The 19,462-nt window shown below is 38.9% G+C and overlaps 1 protein-coding gene across 9 annotated transcripts in view; it reads right to left on the bottom strand.

The window, feature by feature from the left end:
* Nucleotides 1-19,462, bottom strand: part of LOC129718325 (uncharacterized) — a 530,334-nt gene that overhangs the window by 46,838 nt on the left and 464,034 nt on the right. For 8 of the 9 annotated variants that reach the window (XM_055668998.1, XM_055668992.1, XM_055668993.1 and 5 more), the window contains one exon: nt 7,182-7,598. The exons of the other annotated variant lie outside the window; for it this stretch is intronic. In XM_055668998.1, coding sequence (XP_055524973.1) covers nt 7,182-7,598 — 417 coding nt within the window. The remainder of the gene's footprint in view (nt 1-7,181; nt 7,599-19,462) is intronic. 9 annotated transcript variants of the gene reach the window in all.

The following is a 19,462-nucleotide window of genomic DNA, read 5'->3' as shown; positions in this document are numbered from 1 at the left end:
ATGTCATAATTGTTTTTTCGTTCACACATTTATTTGACACGGCTCATGTCATAATTGTTATAAATGTCCTGAATGTCATAATTGTCATAAATGTCATTTATGTCATAAATATCATCAATATCATAAATATCATAAATGTCATATGTGTCATAAATGTCATAAATTTCATATATGTTATAAATGTCATAATTTTCATATATGTCATAATTGTCAAAATGTCATTAATATCAAAATTTTCCAAAATATTAAATATGTCCAATACTCATTCCATACGAAGCCTTTCTCATTCAAACTTATTATTTGAAAAAATAGATTTACATGAACGCTTCAATCCAATAAATGTATATTCACTTTAGGGGTTTTAAAAATTGATGTTGTATTCTATACATATAAAAATTCAGTCCGGTCTGTCTGTCTGTCTGATCCATATAGGCTCGAAAACTACCGAGCCGATCGGCGTGAAACTTTGTATGTAGGGGTTTTTGGTGCCGATAAAGGTTCCTATGATAGTTTGAGACCCCTCCCTCTTCTGGAAGGGAGGGGTCCCATACAAATGAAACACAAATTTCTGCCCATCTCGAAAACTAATCAACTAAATGGAACCAATTTTGGCAGGTAAATGCTTTTAGTGGTAAAAAATATTGTCATAATGTTTTGACACCCCTCCTTCTTTTGGAAGGGAAGGATGCCATACAAATGAAACACAGATTTCTGCACATCCTGAAAACTAACCAACTGAATGGAACCAAATTTGGCAGGTGAATATTTATAGAGGTAACAAACATGTGCATAATGGTTTGACACCCCTCCCTTTTCTATGAGGGAGAGGTACCATACAATTAAACCAAATTTTCGCACAGCTCAAGAAACAATCAAGAAAATACAACCAAATTTGGTATGAGAATGTTTCAAGAGGTAACAAATATGTCCCTCTTCTGGAAGCACATATTTCTGCATAAATTTCTGCACATCTCGCGAACTAATCAACTAAATGGAACCATATTTGGTGATTGAAAGTTTTCAGTGGTAACAAATATGTTCCATAATTGACCTCAGGTAACATTTTGGATTGTAAGATGGCAACATACGGTTTCTGGAAAACAGCCGAAAATGGCCGATTTCCACCCAATATAATAATATCCGGATCTAGAATAATACACAGGTGCTCAAATCGACCACAGATACCATTTTGAATTCTAAGATGGCGACTTCCGGTTTCTGAAAATCAGCTGTAAATGACCAAATATCACCCAATATGAGTATCTTCGGAGCCAGAATGTTGCAAGAAGCTAAAAATTGACTGCAGACACCATTTTGAATTCTATGATGGCAATTTCTGGTTTCTGGAAAACAGCCAAAAATGGCCGATTTCCGCCAAACATGAGTATCTCCGGAACTAGAATGATACACAGCAGCTGAATTCGATCACAGACCCCATTTTGGATTCTAGGTTGGCGACTTCCGGTTCCTGGGAAACAGCCGAAAATGATCGAATAACACTCAATATGGGTGTTTCTTCAATCAGAATGACTCTCAGATGCCAGAAATTATCTTAAATACCATTGTGAAATCCAAGACGGTGACTTCCGGTTTGTGAAAAACATCTTAAAATAACCAATCAGGCACCATTTTGAATTGCTTAATGGCAACTTCTAGGAAACAGTCGAAAATGACCAAATAATACTCAATATGGATATCGAGATGTTGCATAGAAACCAAACATTGACCCTGGACACCATTTTGAATTTAAAGACGACCACTTTTAATTTTTGGAGAACAACCAAAATAACTAATAACTTCCCAATATGAGTATTTCCGGTGTCAGATTGATGCCAGAAAATCTGCTGAAAATGACCGAATACCACCCAATATGAATATATTCAAAATTAAGGCGATGTACAGAAGCAAAAAGTCGAGAATTTTGTCATTTCGATAAAACCAATCATTTCAAACGATTTGTTATTTGACTTTGATCATATCCTATGGCCGATTCTCCGTGCATTTGCAGACTTTAAACGCATCAACGAATCAACGAATTTGGAACGTTCAAATAGTACGATACCACATTTAAATTATATAAAAACAATATCGCACGCTAGCCTGGGGGGCTTATGCGGTCTCGATCAACTAGATTAGTTGAGAGAATTCGTTATCGATATTGTTTTCGGGATAAGTACAACGATACACCGTGCCCCAGTGCTGAGTCGAGAAAATTTTCAGCTCGAAAAGATCCTCGACATGATCGGGAATCGAACCCGAAATCACAACCGTGTGGGAGAGCTAGCCGACCGACATCGCTAGCTACAGAGCCACGGGGACCACTTTAAATTATATTGAGGTCACAAATATCGATCAAAGCAGGTATCGTTTTAAATAGTCTTTGAATTTCTTTTCTTTCCATAACTTTTGAGCCACATAACAAATTGTTATGAAATTTGTTATTTGTAAGTTTGAGAGATGACTCGTTCGTATGTTCAAATAAGTCATGTAATCTTTGAGATAATAGACTTTCGTTGTTTTACTAACAATTTAATAACGATTACTTAAGTTCGATTATAATCAATTGAAATGGGAACGTATAGGGCAGCCAAACTTTGAAACCACGTGTTCAATCATAATTCATCAGTTAACGCTTAACTAGTCCGCTTGTCTGATAATAATGTTGATCAATTCGGTTGTGTAGTTTCTGAGATAATGAAGTTTCGTGGTTTTCACATTTCGGGACATTACAGACGAAGTTACAGTTCGATTACAGTAAAATTCAATAGGGTGTTATGAGGCAGCTATACTTATCAATTGACACTAATTTTGTGGAAATCGGTTCAGCCATCTCTGAGAAAAATGAGTGAGTTTATGTAGTCGTCGGAATATGTTCCTTTTCATAGCTGGATTTCACATTTTTAAACATAACAGTCAAAGTAATAGTCCGATTACAAAACAAATCAATAGGGTCTTATGGGGCAACAAGACCTTCCATTTGACACTGATTTTATGAAAATCGGTCCAGCCATCTCTGAGGAACATGAGTGAGATTAAATAGTCTTCAGAACACGTTTCTTTGAATAACTTTTGAATCACAAGTTCAATCTTTATGAAAATCAAAAGTTAAAGATTTTTTGGGGAGCCCGTTCATTTGAAACCAATTTTATTGAAATCGGTTGTGTGGTTTTAGAGATAATGATGTTTCATGATTTTTACATTTTGAAACATAACTTCTAAACTATAAATCCGATTACAATAAAATTCAATAGGGTCTTATGCGACAACAAGACCTTTCATTTGCAATTAATTTCATGAAAATCGGGACAGCCATCTCTGAGAAAAGTGAGTAAGAAAAAAAATCTGCACATACACACACACATACACACACAGAAAATGCTCAGCTCGTCGAGCTTAGTCGTGTGATATATGCCATTCGGCCCTTTGGAGCACTTTTATATCTTCGGTTTGGCAAGTGATTGCTATACCTTTCTAGGAGAAAGGCAAAAATAAACCAAGGAATCCAGAAAAAATATAAGTTTTGACCGGAAGTGTTGTCAGATAAATTATTTTTGTATTTGAAAACTAAATTTACCTTTTTCGGCAAATGCAGCCATTTTTATTTAAAATTTGATTATTTCATCGTGTTCCTTGGAAAATCTCACATAAGAAACAACTATCCTTTCGAGGTAATATGAGCCAATCTCGACATATCACATTTTTTCGAAATAAGTTGTAAACTTCGTAATTATTTTATTTTATAATTAATAGACGTGAGGCACCCGAAAAATAGTGATGAGTAAATTTTTAAGAAAATAAACCAAGGAATCCAGAAAATATATTGTTTTTGACAGGAAGTTTTGCCAGATAGATTATTTTTGTATTTTAAAATTAAATTTGCATTTTTCGGCCAATGCACTTAATATTATTTTAAATTTGATGGTTTCATCGTATTTTGCGGAAAATTTCACGTAAAAAGCATTTACCTCCCTGTGGTAGTATTAGCCAATCTTGAGATATAACATTTTTACGAAAACTTAAAATGGAAGATAATAATTGTCCTTCTTAAAATAGTCATGCCCTGTTAAAAAATAAATAGTTTTTTTGAATTAAAACTTTTTTTATGATCGGACAGCCTTCATTGTTTAGGCAATTTTTCATGGAGTAGTTTCACAAAAAATGTACCAGTTTCAAAATTTTTTGTTCAAATTGTCATTTTTGATTTGGCTGAAACTTTCATAGACGTTTCTATAGGCAGAAGATGACATTTTGTGGCATTGGTTTAATTTTTTGGAACACGTTTCATTTTTGAGAAGCTTTTGAAAAATGCTATTCTTGTAAGGTATTAATGATTTAAAATAATTTTAGCACCAAATCTGTTTGTTTAATCGGTGTGATGTCTTCGACACAGTTGTAGATGGTAAATTTGTCTTTCCGAAAAAAATATACACACTAGAAAAAATATTTGGTTTTTGAAAATAATAAGTAAAAGAAAAAGTAAAAATTAAATAAGGTATCGAACGTCTTCGTCTGTGGTATTCTTCGGCAGCTTTTCTGCCGCAATCTTATGCAAAAACCTGCCGAAGAAAACCACTGACTAAGACGTTTAATACCTTATCTAAAAGAGCTCATTTTTTTAGATTATATTTTTTTATAAAAACTACAAAAAAATTTCTTAACATTGCAACCAGTCCGATCCTGAAGAAATCAGGAAAAAAAAAATATATTGAGACAAAAATATTTTTTTTTCGCAGGGTAAATTTTTATGGAAGAACCAAATTATTATCTACATCTTTGCCAAAGAGACCATGCCAATCAAACAAGCCGTTTTGACTGTAGAAATATTTTGAATTCCCCATAGAGTGCGCTATTGGAATTGAAAAATATTTCTACAGCCAAAATGGTTTGAATAATGGGCATATTGTCTTTGGAAAAGTTGGAGATAGCAATTTTGTCCATAAAAAAAAAATTCCCCGAAAAAATTTTTTTTTTCAAAAAATCATAACTTGTTGTTCTCCATGATCGGGCCGATTGCATTGTTTAGGTAATCTTTTGTAGCTTTTATATGTAATCATCATTACCTTACCAGTAGCAATAATATAATAGCATTTTTCAATAGCTTCTCAAAAAAGAGTCGTGTTCCAAAAAATCAAACCAATAGCACAAAATGGCGTCTTTTGCCTATAGGAACGTCAGCCAAATCAAAAATGGTTTTCCTTTTTTCGTGGAATTGCTCATAAGTACTGCATCAGGAAAAAAATCAACATGATTCGAGTTGTTTAAACAATATATGAAAACTATTTCATATTCCAACATCTTGTTATGGTCGATACAAAATTCAAAAATATCTTGGCAGGGTAAAACAAATTTCTTTTCCCGGCTTTGCAATTTCGGTAAATAACATAAACGACAATTTTCTTTACATCCGACGTTTCGGTCATTGGTTGTGGCCTTTTTTAAAAGGAATTAGAGATAGCGTTTTTGTTTTAGGTGTCACCTCATACACGCATGATAATCAATTAAATTTAATTAAATTAAATTATTCTTGCGGATAGCATCCGTGTAGGGGTGACACGCATGGAAATATTCTTATAATTGTCACTCTCTTAGAGGGCTCTCGGTTCGAGCTCTTAAGTTTGTTTTGTATTTGGTAAAGTTCATGTTCTTTGGAAGAAAATTGATTTATAAGTAATCTCAACGGTTTTTCGGACATCAATTCTAAATCTTGAATAAAATTAATCTTTGGTAGTAAAATTTTTAGCACGGACTTTTTGATCTCGAGTAATTTTCGATTATTTTTTTTTTTAGTTTATATTCGTTTAAAATTGCTCATAATGTTATAGACTAAATTCTTGTGTTATTTTTGGTACAACAATGTTTCCTAGTGAATCGGTTTATTACTTAAGGTATTTCTAAAGATTTAATTTTAGTTATTGGCTCCATATATTACAACCAACAACGTCAAAATGTGGCGCTTGAAATTATTTATGTTTATTTTAATTCTTTTCTTTTATATTCCAATGATTCTATGTTTTATTTCAATCAGCAAATTTCTATATCGTTGAATCCATGAACTCTAACACAATACAATAACACATCTGATAACTACTGTAAACCTTTCAACAATTCAATGACTAATATTTGAAGAAAAAAAAATCAATGACTAATATGAAACTATCCACCGTAAAACATCCGTTACAAAAATGTGATATTACCATTGATACGAAAGAAGATACACTCTATTTGTTATTTGCATTCATTCAGTCATCGTTAGTAGCCACTCTTTAAACATCCTGTTGTGGCCAATAATCTATACTGTTTGATTTAGGCAGACCCTCATTCGAACAATCCTCCCGTTCACTGAACGTATTAATGAAAGAACACAGCAATAAAAAAAACTGGCTGACGTTTGCAACCTACACTGTTCCTTCTTCTACCCGCGCGCGCCCTGGCTGTGAAAGATCAAACCATTTCGGATGTGTTTCGCGGTGGGGGGGCCATTCAACTATAGCGTTGCACAGTGGCGCGCTGTTTCCAGCCTGCTTGGTGTCTTGTGATGTGGATGCAATGCCGCGAGTGAGAATGCTGTGAACTGTGATATAAAAGTGTATGCTACTGTCTGAGGGGGTTGAGAAAAAAAATATATCGTGTAATGCTAGTGTACACATGATAGGCGATTGTTTTTTTGTTTGCATGGTGGCAGCAGTGATAACCAAGGCGGCACACGGAACAAATACGGTTGAAGAGAAACAAAAAAATCAGCAAACTACGAAACAATGACAAAAAAAAAGAACAGAAACGAAACCGAAAGAAAAAACAACGAACAAACAAACACTAAAGTCAGCGCACTGAACGGAAAGCAAAACTTGGATCTAAAAGTACTTTTTTTTCTCTGTTAGTAGGAGCAACTTTCGGAGCCCTAGCAAACTACTGGTGGCGTGGAACTGCGGTAATCAGACTAGACTAGGCAAGGGTGCACGTTTTTTGAGAGGGGCTGGGAAGAGGCGAGTAGTAAAACGAGCGATCGCGGCATCCAGTGGTGGGCGGTTATCTACTAACAAACTGGCAGTGCCCCCATCCCCTCCCACTCCCGTTATCTGTTTTAGCGCGGGAAATTGCACGGTTTACTAGGCGGGCACATTGTGGTTGTGTGGGTAGGTGGTAGTGGTTGTTGTGTTGGTGTGGGTTGGGATGGTACCTACTTTGACGTTCGACCGCATTGTCGTAGAAGCCTCCGTATTCGATCGCTGCGTCCGCCCCGTTCCCGTCGCCATTCATGCTGATCAGAATGTTGTCTACGGGCGAGGACACCGAAGCGGCCAGATAGTCACCGTTTCCGTTCCCGTGGTAACCACCGTTATGATTGTTGTTGTTGTAGTAGTGGTTGTTGTTGCCGTTGCCGTTGCCGTTACCGTTACCGTTGTGAACCGTACCAAAGTGACCACCGTGCAGCCCGTGCTGGTGCTGGTGGTGGTAACCGGAGATGTTGTACGGATAGAGGGCCGTCTTGTAGTGGTGCGGGAAGTAAGCGTGGGCGGGCGCAACTAGTGGGGTGTCGATCAACGCCATGTTTTGGTCCAGCAAGCGATGATAATTATCGTCCATCCCCATCGCTCGTACTGCAACGACGCAAAAGTATGGATAGAGAGAAGAGAGAAAGAGAGAGGGAAACAGACGGCTGCAGTTTTGTTCTGTTGGGTATTGTGCGAATGTATATTTTCTGGGGGAGGGGGTTTTTCGGATTTTTTCAACACTAAACAATATGTTATAAAGTTGCGTTCATCTGCCGCTTGGCGTGTAATTTTACCAGCTGAATTACAGCTCTGGTTAAAAACCAGAAAAAAACTCGCGCACTAATTGTGTCATTCTTGGGGTGGGCGCGTGTGTGAGCAATAAAATAATTAAGCAGTGCCATAAATTTTAAATTACTGGCTTCGATGGTTGACATCGAGCATAAGGTGGGGGGAACATTTTCGCTCTTACGCGTCGAACAGCGGGAAAAGACACCCAATTAGTGGCCACATTTTACCAAACATCACTCGAAGTCTAGTCTGGTGTGCAACATTTTAGTCACCAACACGGGAGAAGTGTTTTCGGTGATTTTCGTCGTTTGTGTCACGGGTTCATATGGGGGAACTCAAGCTCGGGGATGTGCGAAACCGCAGTGCAACCCAGGAAGGCACTCTGGAACGCTGCAAGCCCACAAGGGGAGTCTTTGAAGTTCATAAATTTCGCGTTGATTAATGAACCCTGCTTGGAAGAATTTAATTATTCGCTAAAAGGTTTTTTTGTCAGATAAATAAAATTAATTATAATCGACGAAAATGCGACAAAATAGCAATAACAGTGATTACTATGCATGATTGTAGAGGTGCGAAGAACAGAGGTGAGAGCGAGTTGTGAGTGTAAGGAGTGATCTCCGGTGGCAGGAAACGGTTGGATGTTTCGTAGTTTGATGATTAAGTTTGCATTTCGTAGGAAGGACGACTGCGAGTTTTACGGTTTTTAGCGAAGCACAAATGTTTAATTCAATTTGTCTTTCTAGGGATGTGGTTGTGATGCATGATGCAGTACGTTATGTGAATTGCAAATGCGTCATAACTCTTTCCTGCCTTTGCGGAATTTGCAGGTATGTTTGGTCTTTCATCTAATGGTTAATGTTGAACGCATTGTCTCGTTTAAAAAATATAAAGTTAACCATGGGTAGTTTTAGTTGCTCCAAATAAATATAATAATTGCAGTCTTCTATGTGGAATAATTTTATTTAATCGTGAATTTTGTATCCACACGTGTCATTAGAGTCATAATCGAAGGTAAAAATGTCCTAGAGCTATTGTTAGAGCTGTTAATCTGTGGATTGTTTATCCATATGTTAGAAAATTTATTAGCCAGAAGCAAGATTATTTTTAACACCAAGAAATTACTTTTGTTTAGCAAGATGAAATTACAACCAAGGAGCCGAAAGGGTTTGCCACAGTAAGGGTGACTGATCTTCACAAAGGTAAAAGTGAAATGCCTAAAGTGTTCCGTAAATTTCTGTATACTGTGGTACAGACAAAGGCATATCAAAAAACTTTCGTATACTAACATGGCTTCTCAAAAACAGTGCTCCACTACAAACCTAGTGTTTCAACTCGACACTTCTGGGAAGACTTCAAAGCAGCGCTTGATTCAGTTAAGTGAAATGATGCATGGTGAATAAGACTGTAGAACAGATGCATTTAAAATATGGAGCGGGTATAACTAATTGTCCCCCAACTTACGGTAAAACCATGAACAGGTTAGAATTCCACAAAAACAATATCCTAGAGTCGAATTCTCCATACCCAAATCTGAAACAATTTCCACTCTATTCCTTGAAAGCAGAGAAAAATATGAGTATACACTCAGCTAGTGCAGCTGGTGCCGAATGAGGACTCAAGCTGAACTTTAAGTTCGGACAAATCTGAGCTAAAAAGTGTTGGAACTTGAAGTAAACAGAGGCTCTGAAAAGACAGAAAGGCAAAATCGAGATGAAACATGGTTGGAGTGATAAGCCTCGAAATCTCATTGGATAGGAGAGAGATACACTCAGATCGGAAAATAAGAACTTAGAGCCGGCTGAAAGCGACAATAATAAAATCAGACCATGTTGGTAGTTAAAATCGAAAAATCTGTTCAACCGAAGCAAATCTCTCCAACTGTTTTTCTGATATTTGAGGAGCTTTTGATAATGCATTTCACCATATACAATGAGCTATGGGAAAAAAGGAATAAGAAAACAATAACCATGCTGTTTAATAGAAATATAACTAGACTGCTCGAAGTCCTCAACCATCCAACACAACTTTAATCCCAGTAATGTGAAAGACTTTTGGTTTGTGACCTTCATCGCAGCTATGGTATGGCAAACTGCCACACATATTTTGCACGAGGAGATATCCGGAGACACAAAATGGTGAAACCTGCACCCAGTCGGCCATGTTCTGGTTGACGATCGGGTTTTCTCATGCGTCGTCGACGCGCGGTCCTTCCGAGGCCCAAACGTCGATTCCGACACGTAAAGAGTCTTTAAAGCAGTCAACGGTATCTGTAACCGAACAGAGCCGATACCTGCCATGTTCAATGGGAAGAAAACCTAATAATAGACACTTTGTAATGTTGTTGAACGTCGTTGAGTTAGGAGAGAGCAGCTCCCAACTTATCTCAAAGGTTTGGGAAGAGGATAAGCTGCCAGTTAGAGGGACTTGTTTCCAATCTACAGTAGATCCACCGACCTTACTGCAACCAATTCTCTTCCACATCCAGTTCATGATCCGAAACCGTGGCAAGAAGCCATTGTTGGAGAATATCGGTGCGGTTTCCTGGAGAAGCGATCTGCAACTTTGTGTCGAATCCTTGACATGCTTAGAGAAGTCAACAAACCATATGCTGATGAATTTTAAAGCGGCGTACGTGTTAGTTCAATGTGATGGCGTATCATACTCTTGATGGTTTCATGTCATGCGTCAGAATAGCGGGTTTTCTTTCGGATCTGTTTCGAGCGTTGGAAGGTTCAACGGACCCTTGAACCTGTTGTTCAATATTGCCTTGAATGGTGTATCATGAACAGGTTCCATGGAGAGCATGATCGTAATTTAATCTCGTTTCTCGCCACCACATCGACGGCGTGTATGATGTCTTAAGAAGTGCTGCTCTACCCAATCAATTTTAGTTTAAAGTTTAAAGGTCTTAATGACGATTTTTTAAACATGGTCATTACAACATCCTGCCTCCTACAAACCCCACATACTCCAGCAAAGGTGGTTTTTCGACCCTTGACATCATTCGGACGGAGTATCGATCAGCATGTCTACTTTAATCGGCAAATTGAGACTATCGAAGACATTGATGGGGTTGTCGAGAAGATCCAAGCTGCCGTTCATCTGGCCCAGGAAGAAAATATCAGACAGATTCCGGTTAACCGCAACTCCTTAGATCCCATTAATAACAAATTAGTCAGACTTCGAAATATCTTCCGGAGGCAATATAAGAACTGGTCTTCGCAATGAGAAAATTCCGCCAGATAATCTCACCAACATAATTAGAGCTAGAGTAGAAGAGTTGTGTAACCGTAACTTCGTCAAATTGGTTAGTGGTCTAAACAGTTACTCAAAACCCCTCTGGAAACTCGCCAAAGTGCTTAAAAACAAATCGAAAATTATCCCTCCCCTTTCCTCTGATGGTAGACAATTACTAACACTGGCTGAAAAGTCATATGCCCTTGGAAATCACTTCCTAAGTTCTCATCAATTAGGTATTGTGGCGCCAGCACTAAATTGAAGTTCAGAAGTCGGACTTCCGACTTCCGAACTTTCTTACGACTTTACAAACACATAGAATAACTGCGTGTTCACGGTGTTCACACAACATGAATTGCGGGAATGATTTCAATGTATTTGTTTTTGTAAGCCGAACTGACAGCGCAGTAGCGGCTGAGATGGTTGCAGTGTTGCGAGAACAACAAAAATAAACATCGGAAGTGAGCGTGACCGCCAGTTCATCAGCAACGTTTTAATAATTTTGATTCACATGCACAATAATAGGGTTATAAGTCCGCTCGAAGACATCCGAGACTGACGGCGGAGGAGGTGCAAAACGGCTTCGATGCAATATTCAACATCGAGCTAAAACATTTAAGCGACACCTTACAACCATGTACAACTGCTGCTTCGAGCAATTTGATTTTGAAAGAGATTTTGATGAGTCCCACAACATATTCCTTTAGGAACAGTTTAGCATCCGCAAGGGCCAATCCAATGTTTATCAACTTGTGTATGTTGCAGACATCGGCTGGTGGAATAAAGTTGAAAAGGCGTTCGATAATGTCTGGCATGATGACCTGGTCTGTAAGCTGCCGAGATTCAATTTTACGATATTCCTGGTGAAGATTATCCAAGATTATTTATCGGCCAGAACATTCCAGGTCAGTCTGAACAACATCAGATCTGACACTCTTAGCATTGGTGCCGGGGTTCCCCGGGGAAGTATCCTTGGCCCAATTCTCTTCAATATTTTCTCATCAGACATCCCCGATCTACTTGGTGGAGGTAAACTAACTTTGTTTGCCGATGATCCTGCACTTATTAGGCATGTACTCGAAAAAATCCACCAGACAAAAGTCACATCTGTTCAACTGAAGAACCAAAAACGAGACAAAATCTCTTTATTTCAGGTATCGACATCTAGCGGTGGAGAGAATGCGTTTTACACTCAAAATTTCATTACGTTTATATTTCATTCATTCAACAAAAGGACTGTATGAGCTCTCGCCGCTTTTTAATCGAGAGAATCCTTTGTTCTCCCCGGAACTGGTATAGCAAGGGTGTCTTTTCATGATAAACGTACAGTACCACCCGCATACGTGCAACGGTTTTTATGTAGATATATTTTTAATGAATTTCATTGTTGCCCAAGTTGAAAACTGAATATCTTGACTAACGACAATCATTTTTTACATTGTACCTAATGTCGTAGGCAGTGATACAGCGCGTCTGATATGCATTTCTAGCAATGTTAGGTATAACAAACGGTACGAGAAAAAAATATTGTCGTTGATCGAGAACCACATTGAAGATCTCTTGTATGCGATCCTGTCTCAACTTGATTTTAATAGATTCAACAATTCAAGATCATCTTTTTGCCTGGTCATTAAAGCAAAAAAATAGTTTTTTGGTGCATGTTCAAACTATTGGAGCGAACTGTTCGAACGATGCACTGTAAAATCAATGTAGGATGGAACAGCAAAAAATGAATGCGAATGCTTGGGCACCGATTTGCTGCAGAGTTTTGTTCGAAGTTGCATATCTGTTCTGTGCATAAGTGCTAGCCAAAATATTATTCTAGGTAGGATTTTCTTGAAACTTTCAGGGAATGAACTATACATATGGATTATGTTCTGGCACAACTGTTATTGTCCAATGTCGATCGCGCGTAATGGCATGATACCAGGACTGGTCGAAATAATGTCTTGCCTCCGTGGGACCGCAGGAAGGGCAACAGACGTTTCTGCAGGCACTCGGTGCGGTAAATTCCGCTGTTGATGGTACCCATTGTGATGTACAGTTGACTCCAGTTTACCGCATTGGCATATGACCTGCCACAGCAAGTATTTTTTGGCGAGTTTGTCCACTTTCTTCTTCCTTATGTTCCTTCCTTGATGTAGCTTCCGTCATCAATAACCACACATATCGGTTTCGTTAACCACTCTCGATACAGCTTCCTTGCGTGGGATTTGGCCACCGTGTTTTGTTGATCACGCTGGTTCGGTGCCTTCAGGACCTCGAATACACGAAACTCAGCTCGTTTCATGGTTTACTGAACGAACCAGGCGGAACATTTTGTCTTCAGAGCCGCGTCGCGAATCGAGAGGTTCGGATTACGCTTGAAATAACCCAACACCTTCCGGGTCATTCTTCTGCTCCCGGCCCGCCGTTCGGTGGTCTGGTACTCCTTGAACGATTTTACCACCCTGAACATAGTTGTATGGGTGATTCCCAGTTGTTATCCGATCCAACTCATGGTCGCAGTCAGATTTTTCATGACGATGTACTAAATTCTCTGACGATTTTTCTTCTTGTTTCGATGACATCTCAATAACCACTGAACCGATTATTATGAAATTTTGTACATGTGAATAATACACTCCAACCTAGTTATACACTGCTATTCATCAATTTTATTTTGACATCAGACCACATAACTTCAAGATGGCAGAGGAAACGACTGAAAGCCGTAGCCAGGCAAGTCAGAACTAAGCTTGGAGAGAACCCTATTGCACGTCGCGAGGATATTAGACGACAACCCAGTGAAATTGATTCTCTTCAGCAGCTTCCAGGCTCGAGCTGGATGGAATACTTGCGGATGATGAGACGTTTGGGAAACGGGCGAAATACGGTGCAGAATCTAGTAACGTTGTGACAACTTCATGACTTAGCGCGACAACACGGTTCTCGTCTGATTGGTAAGTAGTAAGGTGAGTTATGTAAAAGGTCAGAGATGAACACGAGGCAAAACACTCCTCATTCTGTTTGGACTGAGGCCGTTACAGGAAACCTTTGTAGGAGAGCATCACCGCTGTTTTTGGGAAAGGTGACCAAATTCTGAAATCCTTGAGAGAAGTTAACTCCCAGATACATCAATTGTTCATAGACTTCGAGACGGCGTACGATTCAATCAGATGCAATGAATTATGGCTTGGCTTGGTTTGATGGAACCTTGATACAAGTAACAAATCGTTGTGCAACGTTTCCTGCGGTGCTCGCTAATCAAGAATCGAAAGCAACCAACGTAAGAAAGTTTTCCAGTTAATAGCGCTTGCTGAATTGTTCGCCGAATGGCTGAAAAGATCTCATAGCTTTTTCTATTCTAGTTTTTGGAAAAAAAAACTTTGTGAGGATCACACGGTCACGGTCGCCATGTGAGGAAACATTCGAGCATATTCTTTTTGAGACGGACCTTCCCGGGTTTCCGAACTATGATGGACCAGGGAAGTAAAGGCCTCCAAGGTATCCACTAGGACGGACCTATCAACACACTGAATTGTACAAAAAAAAAAAAGTGAATAAGAGTCTCGTTTCTTCAATAAATTTGCCTTATATACTATTTGTGCAATGTTAGCTTGAGCAAAAGAGAAGGCTGGAGAGCCGTGTTCGATAATTTACAGGCAAAGACTCAATAATTGTTTTTTGAATCCCTTGCGCTAAGGGGCAATGCCTGCACGGCAAGTATGTAGTGATATAATTGAACTATAGCGACAGTGTTATTGCACTGTCATCTGTTTATACTTATATGTATGGATGCGGATCGCTTGTGGAGATTTTGTATTTTGTTTTTAGGTGAGCGGTTCTCGACTCATGAAAGCTTCCATCAGACTCCGAAAAAATCGCTTTCGAGAAATCTTCAACACCAATATCTTTCAAATTATCAAATGTAGCCGAGCCAACGGATCTTGGCGTACCAATGATATGGGTCCATTGGAGAAGTCGACAGATAAGAAGATGGATATGTGAATAAAATACACTGATACTCTTGGTGGTGCTCTAAAACAACGAAGCATAAAAAAATTAGCTGACAAGTACTCAGTGTCTTTGAGGGCAGACTACAATGACAGCTCTTAGAGGGTAGACTAAAAATAAACAGAAGATTCGATTAACAAAGAATAACTGAAATCCCAAATAACAGAAAAGATACTAGTCGCTCGCCGTTAGAAATAATTTACGGAGAGCGTCAAAGATCCATTGCGAGTTCAAGGTAAGGCACATTTTTTAGCTTACAGTAATGCGCATGATAAAGTCATGTTAAAAGTAAAAATACGGCTCTTATTGCTACCACTTACAGCATGATACTGATTCTGATCATGATCTATTCCATCCGGCGCTTCAGGGAAACTTAGCGCCTTTTAGCGGCTGGATTTCAATCTTTTGTGATCTTTTGATTATGTAGTTTTGTAATGGCCATACTATCTTGCAGAGCTCATGGTCATAGTCATAAATAAGTTAACTACAACCTTCGTGGTTGCTGGAGAGATACAGAAGTGGGTAGATGTCGGTCAAAATACCGCCGAATATGCAGATTGAGGATTGGAGAACGATTCTTCAACGTCAGTATGCCGCCTAGGACTCATCATCATACACCTCCTCTGAGAACAAGGTCATAAATGTTACCGTTTTCCACCTTCACCCCACACAGAAGAATTCCAGAGCGTCTACCTTTTGATAGATGGACGCCACTTTTTAGACATCAACATCAACACCCATCACGTACAATCGAGCCTGAGGGTCTTGGTATATCAATGACCTGTGAGAATGAGGTGTACTGTAAGACTAGAAAACGGCTAGCGGTTTCGAAAAGAGGGACTGTTTGAATAAAATACACTGACACTTCCGGTGATGCTCTGAAGCTACGAAGCATGGACAATTCATTATATCAACCCGACAAGCACTCAGTGTCTTCAAGGGTAGACTATTGTAAAACTGGAGAGGCAGTGAACATCTTGACCTTGGTTGGAAATGTGGTTTCAACTGAAGATTTGAAGAAAGAGCAACCAAGAGATCCAAATATCCAGAAAATTACCAATCAGGTGTCCTTAGAAATAAGTCACGGAGAATATTGGATATGAATCAACTATGTTCAAATAAGCTGCAATACAACCTTTTTTGATAGTGTCATCAAAAAAATCGTACACTTACTGCTACAGAACAGAATCATAAATAGACCCTATTCCGCCCTTCGACCTCAAAGGTTCATAAACGCAGAGAAGTGTCTACAGTGTGGTGAGACTCGAATTGATGCCGCCTCCAAGGGCCTTTTTCAGACCTCATGGTGTACGGTGTTTGAAACAAAAGTTCCATGATGGTCCTCTAGCGACACCGAACAGTTGGTCGCGAGCTGTGCAAGCTGTCACCCTAAACGTGGGTTCGTCGATCTCGAGTTGACTAAGAAGACTGAATATCGTGGCGTTACAGGAGGTATGCTGAAAATCATCCACGGCAGGTACGTTTCGAAATCGTCATACTGTCTAGTGGAGCTGCGGAAACACAAAAAAAGCTGGGTACAGTTCAGAGAAGCGGGTGATTAGACTGGGCCTAATCAACCCCTGAAAACGCTGGCTGAAGTATGAAGGCCGAATCTTTAACATCAGTCCCACAAACGTGAATTACCCTCATACCTGCAAGAATATGAACAAAAGTCGTATAATTTTCTACCATGACCTCATATATCGATACAGAATCTCCGATCAAACACGGTTTTGCTCACTCACATTGCTCGGGTATTGCTGACGCCAGAACTTTTTCAATCGCTAGCATTGAAAATCTGAACAACATTTGCAATCGATGCACAATACGGTAAAACTGTGCGTGGTGAGGAACGATGTAGACGAAAAGAATGATTTGATGCAGAGTTTTTGTGAAACGATACAGACTGAAGCGAAGGCAGCAAACCTAACTCTTCTGGGTGTATGTGTTGTACTGCCATAAGGAAGCCGTGTGTGAGAAACTTGAACAGTAGCATTGCTCTCGTGAAACGTGAAAGTTCTATCAGATTTTGTGCTGAGTTAAGGATGGAAGTATGCTGACGGATGATTGTGAAATGACTGAATGGTGGAAGCAGCACTGCAAAGAACACGTGTACGGCGAACAGGAAGGAAGAGGATCAAGATAACGAAGATACTGACTACATCGTTGCAGCAAAAATAACAACAAGGATGTACCACCCTCGAGGATAAGTGAAGTTGGAATGCCGTTGAGCAGCTGAAGAACGATTTTATCACGGGAATCCGAACACCTTCATCGATTTCAAAGCAGAATTTGATAGTATTATAAACCGAAAGGAGCTATGGAAAATCAAGACCACGTAGATAAAACTCATCAGACTGAAGTGGGGGCGGATGTAACGTCACCCATCATTTCTCCCCGTCATTTGTTTGACGTAGTTAACCAGGGACACAAAAACAAACACAAACTAATACACAGCCTTCTATTGTGATCAAGTAGGGTGGAAAAGGAAAAACCACGAAGACCTGCAGGAACACGTGAAGTACTTAGAGGTGCGCGAGTGCCCTGGGGTAGTTCAGGTATCGAGAGGCCTAATAAGTCGTTGTTCTTAGCTCTCATATATATCAGAGCTTCTGTTCGTATAGGATGAGAAATCCATAGAATGGTTTAAATATAAAAAAGATAAGAGATAGAATCGATACAATTATGGCTAATAAATTAAATTTATATAAATTAATAATTTCATAAAGCATGGTAAATTAGCCAATAGTGTACCCGTTTCCTATAGTGGGTCACTTGTCAAATTTACTCAATTTCTCTTAACATAAATTGTAAGAATTGTAAATGTTTCTAGTGATTCCGATGCAGATTGGGTGGATGAAATGCTTAAATCAAGTAAATCTGACGAGTGGTCCACTATAAAAAAGAGATTAACTCTAGGTGGATTTACCCTAGATAAGATGTTTTCCATTGCCAGGTTTTTGTAGTCCACTAAATGACGTGGTCCATCCAAGGTAGTTTTACCCTATATCAAAAAAATACAATTTTTCGTCAGGGTGGTCCACTGAAGAAAGTGGGTCATTCAAGATAGTTCTACCCCATCTTATTTTAGGTTATTATATCAAGCTCATGAAGGGTAGAATAGTTGTCCTACACTGATCTTTTTCACACATAGAGGACATTAGCCTACAGTGAACTCCTATCCTATAGGGGACCACTCGCCAAACTAACTCAATTCCTGCGAGAACTCGAGAGATTTTCATAAAAGTTGCATCGGGAAGTATTTTTTCCAACCAAGTTGAATCAAAATCAAGAGAAACATTCATTAAGTTCTTTTTCTGGTAAGAAAACTATAGGAATACGGATTCACTATGGATTCATTTACTTTAGTTGTTCTCTATGTTGTTTTAAACTAGGGTAAATTGACCAATAGTACCCCACTTTTCAATGGTGGACCACCCGCTAGATTAACTGAATTTATGTGAGAACTCGAGGGATTTTTAGCAAACTTCCATCGGAAAACATTTTAACCAACCAATCTTTATCACAAACATCACAAACAACTGCCTGGTGGTCCACTATAGGTTGATAGAACAAAATGGTTAACTATTTGTTAACTTACCCTATTATCTCAAGCTCCGGTAAGGTAGAATAGGATAAATTAACCTATAGTGGACCGTTTTCTTACAGTGGACCACTAGCTAGTTTAACTCTATTTATGCGACAACTTGAGGGATTTTAGGAAAACTTCCATCGGAACAAACTTCATCTGCCAACCTGCATCAGGATCTGATTGATTTTTTTGAAAATCTCTGAAGTGTTCGAACAAATTGAGTTAATTTAGTGAGTGGTCCACTATAACAAAGGGGTCCAGTGTAGGTTAGTTCACCCAAGTTGTCCTAAACACTTTATTTTCTTATATAATCACCGCGTTTGAAAGGTAAACAATCGTTTCCTCTTTCAGTTCAAGAGGAAGAAATTCCATTAGTTTCTCAGTAAGGGGAAAACTACTTTAGATGGAACACGCCCGTTAGTGGATTGTCGGTCAGATTATCTCAATTTGTGCAACAACTTGGGGGATTTCCAGAAAACTTACATCGGAGAACATTCAATCCGGCTATTCCAACTAATAATCAGAATCACGAGAAACATTTACAAAATTCCAATTTATATCAAGAAAAAAAAGTGTTTTTCGTCAGGGTGGTACACTGAAGGAAGTGGTCCATCAAAAGTAATCCTACACATTTTTCCCACCAGATGGCGATTTAAACATCAACTCAATGCTCATATATTCGCTTAACAATTCGTTTCATTCAACTTCCGTGTGCCGATGAGTTAGGGTAAATTAACCTATAGCGGACCCCTTTCCTATAGTGGACCACCCGCAAAGTTAACTTAATTTATGCAAAAATTCGAGGTATTTTCAGACAACTTCCATCGGTAAACATCTTGTCTAGCCAATCTGCATC

This window comes from Wyeomyia smithii, chromosome 1 (genome assembly GCF_029784165.1).
Source record: "Wyeomyia smithii strain HCP4-BCI-WySm-NY-G18 chromosome 1, ASM2978416v1, whole genome shotgun sequence".
NCBI lineage: Eukaryota > Metazoa > Arthropoda > Insecta > Diptera > Culicidae > Wyeomyia > Wyeomyia smithii.
This window is presented reverse-complemented; position numbering and strand designations above follow the sequence as displayed.